We start from the raw sequence: 12,513 nt of genomic DNA on the forward strand, positions 1-12,513 counted from the left end.
GTACCATAAAACTGAATTTCAAAGAAAAGACACCATAGTATAGATGAGGTCAGGGCTATTATCAAAGGTGTATTAGGTGTGCTCCAATGCCAAACCAATTCTTTACTACATAATTGTTTACTCCAGCCACTTCTGTGGTTGGAATTACTCACCTCAGCACCTGAGTAGTTGAAGATACCCACAACACTGACAGGAACCAGCTTGTTCACACAGCGGCCGAGAGCCTTGCGGCCCAGAGCAAAGACAAATGGAATTTCTTGTTCCCGTGCCATGGCTATTACATTATAGAGAGCCTCATCTAGTCCACCTTGAGGAAAGCAATTTTAAATAGACATGTAGTCACTTGAAGTCATCATATGGCATGATACAACTCTCTAATCCACTTTAACTGCAATTAGCCAGTAAAACTTCAATACAGACATCAGCAGCTCCTATGTCCCAGAGGATAACATGCAATACATTTCAAGGGTAGTGAATGAGTACAGATGAAGGTGATATTCTGTATTCTCTATTAGTCCTGCACACAAACCAGAGCTTCACAGGTCTTTTCTTAAGCAGAGCTTTGCTATTCTCCCATCTCAGGAAGCCTCTGGTTGTGGCAAAATGCTTTAGTTGGCAACTAACAATTCACATTCCTCTTAAGGAATCTACCTAAAAAGCACCCAGAGCTCAGGACTCTCTGGAAGGTGTATTGAACACAGAATCAAGTAATACACAGTAAATTTTAATTCTACAATATCTATTTTTCTTTAAGCTTTTCACCCTCATGAACGAGTTTCTTCCAGAATGGAGCAGAAAAGAATAAATGTGGAATGGCAATTACCCAGTTGGGAGTCTGGGATGTTACATCACACATAATAAATGCTTCTAACCTCGCTAATTAACACATTTAATCAGCAGAAAACTGGAGAGAGCCAAGTGCACCACTTGTTTTTATCATTTATACCTTTTGACTGAATTTTTTCACAGTTGGGGGATATGATTACACACTTGATCTTGTTTAGTTTCATGTGTTTTGTAACCTCACGTAACCCCATAACGAGTCTCCTCCTCGCTTTAGCTCTCGTGGGATCCTTTTGGTAAATCCGTTCCTGGAAGCTGACAAGCTCTTGCAATAGCAGAGTCACGCACTCATCTATTTCTTTACTTAGAACTTGGTTACAGTATCTGTCAATTCAAACAACATTGACAAGTGTCAGCATTGCTACTTCACAAATATTAACATAACCAATGTTTCACACAGCCTTTTTGCAAATGAAAATAATTTTACTTCCTCAGAACAGTTATTTAACTTTTACTAAAGTCATTAAAAATATTTAGAAATCAGACTGCAAATAAAGTTAAAAACACATCCATAAAACATTTGTATTTGTAGTAATATTCCTTACTTCAAAAAGCCAATAAAAATAATATTAAAAATACAAATACTGCAAGAAGTGCTGCAAGCAATTTTCTTCTACTAATTTAGTACATTACAAAGATACATTAATAAAAAAGCCCATACACATTAAGAAGTACTATTACAGTATTTTAAGCATTCCTAAGTATTCCTTCCTTTCCCATTCAAAGCATACACAGCCTTCCTTCAAAAACTATTTTTCAGAGCAGACTCCCACCTTGCTTATTTGCTGTGGCAATGAAAGAAAGTCTCAAGTGAGTGTTTGTTCATATATACACACATTTGTGTGCAAACACAAGCGATGCATTTGGAGGAAAAAAAAGAAAATACTTGCAGAACCTTCTATTTCTGAAAGGGAAGCTTATGCTCATTAAGCTCTTAAGTCTACTAAATCTACCCACACTTGAAACACAAGGGTGACTGAAGTGCAAGCCGTGAATTTTTCATAATAAAGCAAAACTCTTACTCTCTGAATCTCTTGCTGTGAATTTTGGTTATTGCAGAAGATGCCATTGGACTGCCTATCCCAGAACTAGCAGGTGAACCCTGTGACACTGGGGTCATGCAGTACGGAGAATTCTGACTTGCTGGAGAAAGTGAAGTATCACTAGGCATACTCAGACCAGTTTCTGAAAGGCAATTTTTAAACATTACAAAATACAAATACATTTCTAATGCAAAAGAAACAGAACCACACATTATATTATTGCTCCCTTACTATGTCCAAATTCCATTTCGACAACACTAAGCATGATTCTTCCCTCCCCTTCTGGAGGGGTAGGGGAAAGGGGAGAAAACAAACTGAACCCACATCCACCACTCACAGCACAGACTGGACAAATAAGCAATATTTGAATATCTTGAGCTTACTTTGGGAAATTAATGAACCAGAAGAAAAAGCCTGTGTAAATGTCATTACTACTTCCAATAATTCTTTACTATTTATATATATATATATATATATATATATATATAAAACACAACTAACTTGTTCCTAGAATGTCTAGGATTTTCCCACTCTAGACAGACAGGTCATTCAGAAGAAAAAGTTATGAAAAAGTACATGCAGAATCCTGACAGACACCTCTTTCTCCCACTTCCACTGCCCCAAACAAGTTGAAGACATTGAAAATTCTCTGGAGTTTCTCAGTTGTTCAGGGCTGCTGCTGCAAACTGACAACTCAGAAATTGCAGCTGATTGACATGTTCAACAAACTGGAAAACGCTATTTACAGTTTGCAACTTCTACATCTGGAAAACTTTCAGTATATTCATAATTAAGAAGTACTGTGATCAACATAGCATGGTTGGCAAGAGTCACATTTTGCTTCCTTATCAAAAATATTATCAACTCTGACATATGGTGGGAACATCCACTTCAGATGATAATCAAAATGCTGTATGGAGATTATGTACTGAGAACCCACAGTGTATTGAGCCTTCCACAACTGAGGGACAGACAAAGCATTTTAGAAGAGGGTTTAAATTGCTAGTATTTCATAAAGTCAAAAAAGCTAAGAGATAACATCTATCAATTGTGTGGCATAAGAAGAGAAATACAAAATATGAAAATAAGCAGATTAGTACAGCTCAGGGGGAGTGATGGGCATCTCAAGACAGAGACCAACCTTCCTGAGAGGCCAGCTCCTGAGACTGGTCAGCAGTCAAGTTTAAATGAGCCTCCTTCTGTTCATCAGAACCCAGAAGGCTGTGGTCAGCTGATAAACGGCCTTTCTTCTCTTCTCTCTCTTTCAAGATAATCTAGAAACAAAACCAACAGCTGTCAGCATCTGAAAATTAAATATACTTGTAAATAAAACCATCCCTTTCACTGAACATAACACAAAGTTAAGCAAGTTGTTTTGAACCTTCCTATCATGCCAGGATAGAAACCCTGGAAATCATTTCAGTTTCCTCTTTGATCATAAGGAGTATTTCACTGCAGCATTTTATGGATGGCATATTCAATACTCACACACTTCTACATAAACAGTACTTTCAACAGTTTAAGTACTTTCACAGCTTCCTTTCTGATACATAACATTCACTTATTAACAATTCCTCATCCCCATGCCTGTAAAAGAATACCTTATGCAGGCATACTGGTCATCTTTATGAGCACCTCAATAAAGACAACCCTTTCTATAAAAGAAAGTGCAAAGGTACGTAGCCATGGATATACTGGTATTACTATAATTTTTAATAGCAACAACATAAAAGCCTTGGCAACAAAGAGTTTAGAAAACTTTTCTGAACAGGTGAATTCCTCTAACTCAGATCACAGGCACGTCAGAAAAAGGCCTGCATTTTTAGGGCTCACTTTCTAATATTTTACCTTCTGATCTCCACATATGCTTTCTGCACATACCTAATTTATGACTGCATGAATATATATATATAAAAGCAATTAATTATTTCCAAGCTTACTCAAAAATTTTGGGTTTGCTTCAAGTTCTTTACCCATCTCTATAAAAAGGAGTAAGAAAAACTAAGGTTAGCGTACTAAATTGCACTACAAACTAGGAATCAGCCACATGAAAAAACTATGGAAGCTTTTCCATGTGTCCTACTGCCTGCAGTTAAAAAAAGAAAACACACTTGCAATCTGTATGGAGATATATTTTTATTAACTTCATCTGATTATGTGGATATAAAAGTTATGCTATATGTCTAGATCCAAAGGAGAGGGCATCAGATTAGCAGAACTAGAGGCAGAAGCTCATCATTCCCTTGCCCTGTGCTCATGACAACTAGTGCTCAACTAAGAAAATAACAGGTTTTTTAATATTTTTTTGAAGTATGAGTGTGTGTCCAAACACTCCAAGGTTGGCACGTTTACCTTTTTAAGTGCTGTAGGGCGTTTCAGTTTTGCAATCTCTCTCTCTTTCCCTCTTTTCACTTTTGGGGCAGTCGAATCCAAAGGATTAAGGCAACCCATAGAGGGCTGTCCCTTTGCTAAGGACTTTCTGCTGGCAGATTCTTTGGTATGGAAGGGAGCAGCACTGCCAACTAAATACAAGATAGATATTAGTTTCACCAAAAGACATGTCAGCCTTATTTCAACACTGTTTTCAGAATTTCCACTGATGAATTCTCTAAGTAGATTTTCCTTCCTTGGAAAAAAGGCAGTTCATAATGACAGGAAAATTACATCATCAGACATTGTTGCTTCCAGATGGTTTTAAGCTTTCTTCAACTTAGCCTCATGTTTTGGGAAACTGTGGATTCCAGGAATTATTTTAATAAATGGTAAGGGGTCTCTCTCAAAAGACTACATGCAGCTTTATTAGGTAGATGACCATGGTAAGATAAATTGCAAATATTTATCCAAACGTTGATTTTAAGTTGTTAAAGACTTGAATAGTTGACAGGACAAAACAGATGAGAGAGTGCAGCATGTAGTTAAGTGGATCTTTTGCCAGGAAGAATAAAACAAGTGCTGTCTCCAATGGAAATGCCAACAGTTCTTTGCTGAGCTTTGTTTGATATAACCTTGCCAACTTGAATTAATGTTTGAACACTGCTGAAACTCAAAGCAGGTAAAGGAACCAACACACCAGAAAGAAAATGGTAACTATGTGCATAATGATGGACTCCAGGCTACACACGAGAGCTTAGGAATCAGATTGGCAGGGTTATAATAAGTAATTACAAAAATGTCAATTCTGCATTTGGCAGCAAGTATTAAAAAAGGTAATTTAATGTTGTGTTGATACAGACATAGCAAAAAAGCATAACTAAACCACTGTATACAATAATGATGGAACTATAACCTGATCTGTGCTGGTCTGATCTTATTTTTAAAAGGATACGGTAGAACTACACAAAGGTACAGAAAAAGAAATATGGATTCTCAGAAAAGATACTTCCAGAGTTAAATAACTAAACAGACTAGGACTCTTCAGAGACCTGACAGACATCTAAGAATCAGAAGAGGAAAGAAGGGAATAACTGCTCAGTCTTTGCAATACAAAGGCTGTGAAAGCTAACAAAATTTTGAGTTGCACCACAAAAAAGCCCAATACTGATCTCCATCCCCAAAAAACACAGCAGAAAGAAAAGTTTCTCTACACAGGATGTAGTAAGGTTACAATTCCTTGCCACAGGACATTATAGATGGTAAAAGCATATGGTAGAAACAACAGACAGTTTAAGAAACATTTGATTTGAGTAAGCCTTGGACTATAAACAGCAGAAATGGGAAGAACATCCTAGTGACATATCCCACCATATCACAGTCAAAGGTATCCTCTCTTTCATAGAGTATTTCATAAGATCCTTAGTAGAGATGCTCCTTTCACATATTTATTTCAGCACTGAATTACTCTCAGGACACAACTGAGTTTTGAATAGCAGATCTTCTTAAAAGACATTAGGCTTCAGTTCTAGATGGATTTTCACCATTGTACTGCAGCTCAGAGGATGACAGCACAGGTAATTTATTGAGAAATGCATTAAAAATAATCTTCTCAGGTTTTTATCACGCTTATATTCAAAAACTAAAACTTGACAGAAACAAAAACATTTAAGATGCTCAGATAACCACATTCATGTTGGCACAAAATGTATTTAGGCATTGCCAGGCACATTAGAAATACCTGTGTATGAGAGAGGCCTGGTGTTGGTGATCTGACGAGCCTTCATTGCTTGCTGCTGCTTTTCAAGAGCTGCTAACATGTCTCCCAAATCTAACTGAACAGGGGTCTTGCTCTTCTTTCCAGCTGCTTTTGACAAAGCCTCCTACAACAGGAACATCACATACAATAAATACAAAGAAATGGTGCCTGCAACATTATTTACAAAGGATTACTGCTATTAGGAGCAAGACTAATCCTCCTCTTGACCAAGTGCTGGGGGAGGGCAGGGTGCTACACACTTGAAGTTTTTTCTGTTCCATGCTTATCTCTGAATACTCTTGAGCTGTGGCAAGTGCTGCAGCCAAGGCCTTCTTCTTCTGACTTTTTGCACGCTTTGGTACAGACGTTGTAATGGGAATTGGAGTTTGGACTATATTGATTGGAGAATTCTCTGGTAAGTCATCCAACTAGAATTTTAAACAAAATGCAAAAAAACCACAATTAAAAGACCTTTCTCTACAGACCACCAAGTATGGAGCATTTCAGAAATCAAATCACCCAAGGTTTTGATTACCAGTATGACATTCTAATTAATTACAGCTACACAACACAAGTTAATAAGCAAGTAAATAGAACTTATTTATATTTCATTTTTGTATGGGAAAGCTATTGTATTTAGCCCCAGTGATGGCTTCTGAAGGTTTTACAATTTGATACTAAATAAAGAATTTCCCCTCCTCAAGATTTCACATAGGATTTGATTTCCTGGAAAGCAGCCAAATAGATTAAGCAGTCTACAGGCACAGTTCTGCAACAAAATATTTAAGCAGATCACATACTAAAAACCAGTACCTTTCCAACAACTGCTCCCACAGCGTTAAAGCTGTTTGAAATTAAAGAAACTACACAAACTGTAATTATTTTGAAAAACTGACATCTGCAGATTTAACAATTTTATGAGATGTCTGCATGAAAGCATCATGATGCAGCAGTCCCAGCCTGGGACAGTCTGTGATACTGAGTGTCTGTGACATGTATCTTACAATCTCCTTAAAAGAGAACAATCCTGAAGTTGTTTTTGGTTTTTTTTTTAAGATGAGTTTCCCTCACCACTTATTTTAATTAGCATTTTTTTAGCATCCAAGGCTGGTACCACAAACACCCCAAGATCATCACAATTACTGCAATATAAGTCTTGTACCAGAGATTCATTAAAAAATTACACAAATTGAATAGTCTCAAAAGACAATGCTTTGCAAAAGAAAATAATTACTTACTACTTTGGGTGAAATCTTCTGCTGGATGCTACTACTTTTGCTGCTACCATTGTCGCTATTTAGCTCTGGAAATTCATCTTCATCCTAAACAATACAGAAATTAAGAATAAAAAGGATGGAACTAAAGTCACCTGAAAAGCATCAACTGAAACTGCTTAAGGTAGAAAAACAAATTGAATCCCTAAGTCCCACATATGCTAGAAGGGATTATGTGACACTAATAGAAAACAATGAAGAATTAGAAAAGCATTTCTGTATCCAAATAGTATTTTTTGAAGAAAAATTTTCTTTTTTACACCAAAATAAAAAATCCCTACAATTAGAGGGGATAAGCCAGCAAACACACCAATTTCTATTCACAAGTGAACAGAAAAAGCTACTTGAAGGCTGCTTATTTAATTTGTCAACCACAGTGTGCTGAATTACTACACTTTCCACAACACCCAAATACAAGTCTCTTTCTGTACACGATGCAGGGATCATCTAATAAATTAGTGACCTTGACTGTACACCTCTTGGAGCCAGATGTTTTGTAACTTCCCATTGAGAACATCACTTATTCCACCCACAACTGGCATTGATACTAAGTGAAAGTTTCCACACACCAGTACCTCAAAATACAGAGGCTCAGGACTTTGCTCTGCCCTGCTCGCCTGGCTCGTAGCTGAAGGTTTTTCGTGTCGTTTCTGCAAACTCTGCATTCTTTCTGAAGAAGTGCTGTGGTCTCTGCATCTGAAACCAGACTGAAAAACACATGTGTGATTGGCATTTTGTAATTTCAGTATTTCAAGCTATGTACGTGCATGCACATAAAGCTTTCTCATCCCTGCTAATTAGCAACTAGGTACAGTTTTTAGAGGGTAAATTGTGCTTTGGTTTGTTGTTTTTTGTTTTTTTTTTTGGGGGGGGGGGCTTTCTGGTGTGTTTTTTTGGTTGTCTTTTTCTTTAAAGCCTGCAAAAAAATTCTATAGACAGTACCAGATTATTCCTCCCACTCAAGACAATCTTTAAATTTTTAACTTAAATAAGGTTTCTTTTGGCCAAATATGAAGAAACTCAGGAGCTGCTGGTGACTGACAGCCATGAACCCTGAGGAACTGTCTGTAACCTTGATCACTCCAGAGAACTTTCTCCCACTACATAATTATTCTGCATGCAGTTACTGCCTTTTCAACATGTTTTTTTCTGACAATGCCCATGTACACAATTCTCTAAAGGCCAGAGACAGCAGCATAGTGGTATAAGCATTTTTCTGTTTATTATGTGACAGGCTGGTGGAAACCCATGTGTGAGTAGCTGGCAAAAACCAGTGCATGACTTGACTTTCATATTTATACTTACCTATTTGTCAAGAAAATTTCCTACAGACCTCATACCAATTTAGTTTCAACAGAAAATAGTTTCTAGGACAATTCTGCCTTGAGGTACAGTGAATTTGGCTGAGGCAACCTCATTTAAAACTTTCTGTGCCAGCTTTGTTTTTAAATATCTAAAAAACTGCCAGATTTAGAGTCTAAACTGTGACTGGATGAAAGAAAGTCTGGTTCTTCCTGCTCTCCCAATGCCATAAACTAACAATAGTGGCTTCCAAAGGCTCTGATTTGACAGCAGGTTATAAAAAGATGCAGAACTGCTACACTGCCAGATACAAGCATCCACAAACTTTCTATAATAAACCCACAGTTACCAAACAGGAGGATTTCAGACAATTTAACAATTCCATCTAAAAACCTAAACAGGCCAAGCTGGCTCACATATGTTTGCACAAACAGGCATGTTTATACAAAGCTCCCACTTGGAGCTTAGATTTCTTGTCTGCAATAACAGCATTCACACAAAACCTACATTTAAACAAAGGCAAATGTTTCAGCTTTCTTTGTACCCCTCTGGATCACCTGCCCCAATAAAATCTCTCAAAATTAGGAAGGCCACCTTCTTTTTTCTCCTCTCATACTAATAAAAGAAATCCTGTCTCAACTGAAGGAAGTCTCACAGAAAGATATTCAAGCTTCAGCATAAAATAATTTTAAGCCATTAAGAAATAATAAAATTGGTATGCTAATGTAAATTTTAAGAAGTTTTGAAGACAACAGGACTGAGAACACAGGATTCTAGTTCACCAACACATCAAAATCTTTCTTTAGAAAGTTTGAGAATTTTTTTTCTTCTGAAGTGTGAATGGGTCAAAAACTGAACTAACTTTTTTACACCCACACTATCGTCATTTCACAGGTTGCTTTATATATGCAATGTTCTTGCTAGGTAGATACTGATAAAGCACAGGCTATAGGCAGAGAACTGTCAAGGACATTAAATTGTATATATATATATATGATATAGAGCTAACTTACAAAACACACCAGTTAGAAATGTGCAAAGCAGCAACTAGACTTTAAGGTTAAGCTTCTATACTGTTTTCATTAAATAGTTTTTGTATGTTAATTTTATAATTCCCTCCAAATTCCTTATTTTCCCGTATTATAAAAAGCCCCAAATACTTCAACTGAGAACCACTGGCAGCATACCTGTGGATTATTTCTCTGCTCAGCTTGTCTTCCACCTCTAGAAAAGGTTGGAGTTTTTTCAATCCAAGGTTTTTTTTGAGTTGCTTGGGAATTTACATTAGTCCAACCTATACCAGCTGAAAGAGAAGTGCCATCTATGAAAAACTGAATTAGCATCCAGAACACATCATAATGATTCATATGCCACCAGAGCAAGGAACACAATGCTGATACAAATAAAGTTCTTGGAGAAAGTCTAATTCTCCTGTGACAACACTGACTTCCGTAGCTATTCTCAGATGTTGGCAGTTACCTTTATGGAACATTCAAGCTGCCAAGAATTGATCACCACAAAGCATTGAGAAAGGAAATCTCAGGTTCACATCCATACCAATTTCCATTCAGTCATAAATAGCAGTCCCTGGCATTACCTACTACTACCAGACTAATCCAACTATTTGTCCATGGTATATGTAAAGCTTCTAAAAAAGCACTGATAGTGCTTCTGAAATGGAGATTGAGAACTCCTTGGGTCTATTACTACCCAGGTATGAACTGCAGCCCAAAAGGGTAAGGAAGCCTGAGGGCAACCTAAACAGGAGCACAGCTTTGTCTGAATGCTACCACTGGAGTCTCTAGCTTTTTTTTTAACCCCATTAAAGAAAGACAGCTGTCAATAAATTATTAGTGATAGCTATATACTTGTTCATTCAGCAAGTAACAGGTGTCTAGTGGAGGTGGTTGGAAATCACCAAAATCTGTAAAGATGCATCTGTAAAGATACATCCTCAGAAATATCTGATCACTTAGAGCAGCATGCTGAAGTAGATCAAGCAAAAATATGTAAAGCATGTAAAGCAAAAATACAAATGCGACCCAGCCAAATTTTAAACAGCTCACCAGTCAAGGCAATGCTTACTTGTATTTATTGATGGTTCTACAACCTGAAAAGGAAAAAAACCAATTTAGTAATTTTCATTAGTCTGTAGGCTATAAATACAGTGAAGTTACTCAGTTATATTTACATACATTCATTGCACACGAATCTGTATTTCTGGAAGCCATAGCTGCAGCCTGGTTATTGCCATGCTTGGGACTACAATAGCCACTGTCACTGTCAATGTCTGCCTCACTTGCGCCCTGTTCACTGGAGGACTCTGCAGCAGGGTGAGAGGTTCTCCTGCGCCTGCCTTTTGACTTCCAAAGCATCGTGGAGGCGCTCTCAGAAAGTGACTTGTTGGCTATATCTGAAGGAAAGTCTTCAAGAAACAAAAATAAAATTACTTGTGCAGGAATTGGTAAGAGACATGAAAAAGCTACGCATCATAAAAACAAATACAAAAAGCCAGTCTTTGCATTAAACCAGCACTTAATTTGAATTATGTCTAGGTCCAACTGTCATTGATAGCAAACTCCTTCAAGAGTTGGCAAAGTCTCTGCAGGAGTACCATGTCACTGGAACATTATAAGGTGACATACTTAGAAGGTATCTGCAACCATCAGCACCTTTTCCTCATTATCCTTTTGAGCTGCAAAGACTTCTCTTAAAACCTGCATCTGAATCAGGTCCACCCTCTTTTAGAAAAGATGACAACTGACACGTAGTTCTAGTTATTTCATACACCCAGAACTTAAAAATAAAATTACCTGTTTGCTGTGATGCATCAACCAACAAAACAATCTTTGATCTGTTCTCAGGACCTGATGAACTGGTCTCCTTCTGAGTGGCGACATTTTTCACTGGAGGACGTTTACTTTTTATGTGCATCTGTAGCTGCTGCTGCTGCTTTCAAACATTGCCATACACAAAAAAAAAAGTTGATAAAAAAATGAGATATGTGCTTCCTCTGCAAAGACATTTTCTTTATACAGCTCTACTTATCCTATTCAAAAGCAGACTTACTTTTTGAATGACTGGTCCCCTGTTAGTGCTTCTGCTGCGCTGAGTGGACAATGGAAAGACCTGGCCTGACGGGCTGGGACGCTCAGAGCACTCTGCAGTAACTGTACTTACAGCATTTGCTGCTTGAAAGGGTGCAGGATAGGGCGTAGGGAAAGGATGATAGAAACCCATGACCTGAGCACATGGGGCTGGCATCAGCTGATAGTAAGTATATTCTGTAGAAACAGGTGGCTGTGCAGATATTATAGGATAAGCAAGGTATGGTCCTGCAGGATTTGGGCTGGGTTGTTGCCATCTGATGTCATTGTTATATAATGGAAACTGCCTATTAAAAAAAAAAGGAAAGACAACTGCTCAGTAAGTCTTCCCCCACTCAAAGAAAATTCAAGCCTTGATCACCCCTTCAAAAATAACAGTTCTATTACAATAAGTTCCTAAACTCAACATATTCTTCACTAGTTATGTAAAGAAAACTGGATACAGTTACACAAAATACTGAATCAGCTACAGGGCACCATGCTGTGTTTCACCATGGCAGGATCCAAGCTGGACACCCAAAGCTTTGCTTCATTCAGAGATTCAGACAAAAAACCCTCCTGACTGCCCCAGATCCAAGAGCACAGCAGGTGACTTTGGGAGGGATTTGTACCAGACCTCTGTAGCCAGGAAAAAAAAGGCAACAAAATAGGATAGGAGAAAAGCAAAGGGAAGAACATAGGTAAAAAACTGAATGCAGAGAAACTTCCTCCTCATACATGAAGGGTTAAATATGGTGAACAAAACCCTTAATATATAGCCCAGAATCACTGACTCCTCTCAAGCCTACAAGTTTAAACCCATTCAAAACCAGATC

The 12,513-nt window shown here is 37.7% G+C and overlaps 1 protein-coding gene across 3 annotated transcripts in view; it reads right to left on the reverse strand.

Annotated features, from left to right (window-relative positions):
* The window catches only part of SECISBP2L (SECIS binding protein 2 like), a 28,072-nt gene that overhangs the window by 6,056 nt on the left and 9,503 nt on the right, over nucleotides 1-12,513 (reverse strand). For 2 of the 3 annotated variants that reach the window (XM_064389749.1, XM_064389747.1), the window contains exons 3-16: nucleotides 11,661-11,985; nucleotides 11,405-11,540; nucleotides 10,787-11,016; nucleotides 10,677-10,701; nucleotides 9,779-9,894; nucleotides 7,865-7,996; nucleotides 7,254-7,337; nucleotides 6,276-6,443; nucleotides 5,998-6,139; nucleotides 4,239-4,408; nucleotides 3,028-3,160; nucleotides 1,866-2,028; nucleotides 947-1,167; nucleotides 153-307 (exon numbers count right to left, since the gene is read on the reverse strand). In XM_064389749.1, coding sequence (XP_064245819.1) covers nucleotides 153-307; nucleotides 947-1,167; nucleotides 1,866-2,028; nucleotides 3,028-3,160; nucleotides 4,239-4,408; nucleotides 5,998-6,139; nucleotides 6,276-6,443; nucleotides 7,254-7,337; nucleotides 7,865-7,996; nucleotides 9,779-9,894; nucleotides 10,677-10,701; nucleotides 10,787-11,016; nucleotides 11,405-11,540; nucleotides 11,661-11,985 — 2,200 coding nt within the window. The remainder of the gene's footprint in view (nucleotides 1-152; nucleotides 308-946; nucleotides 1,168-1,865; nucleotides 2,029-3,027; nucleotides 3,161-4,238; nucleotides 4,409-5,997; nucleotides 6,140-6,275; nucleotides 6,444-7,253; nucleotides 7,338-7,864; nucleotides 7,997-9,778; nucleotides 9,895-10,676; nucleotides 10,702-10,786; nucleotides 11,017-11,404; nucleotides 11,541-11,660; nucleotides 11,986-12,513) is intronic. The other variant, XM_064389748.1, reaches the window with a different exon arrangement.

The sequence above is a fragment of the Passer domesticus genome, chromosome 14 (assembly GCF_036417665.1).
Source record: "Passer domesticus isolate bPasDom1 chromosome 14, bPasDom1.hap1, whole genome shotgun sequence".
In the NCBI taxonomy this organism is placed as follows: Eukaryota; Metazoa; Chordata; class Aves; order Passeriformes; family Passeridae; genus Passer; species Passer domesticus.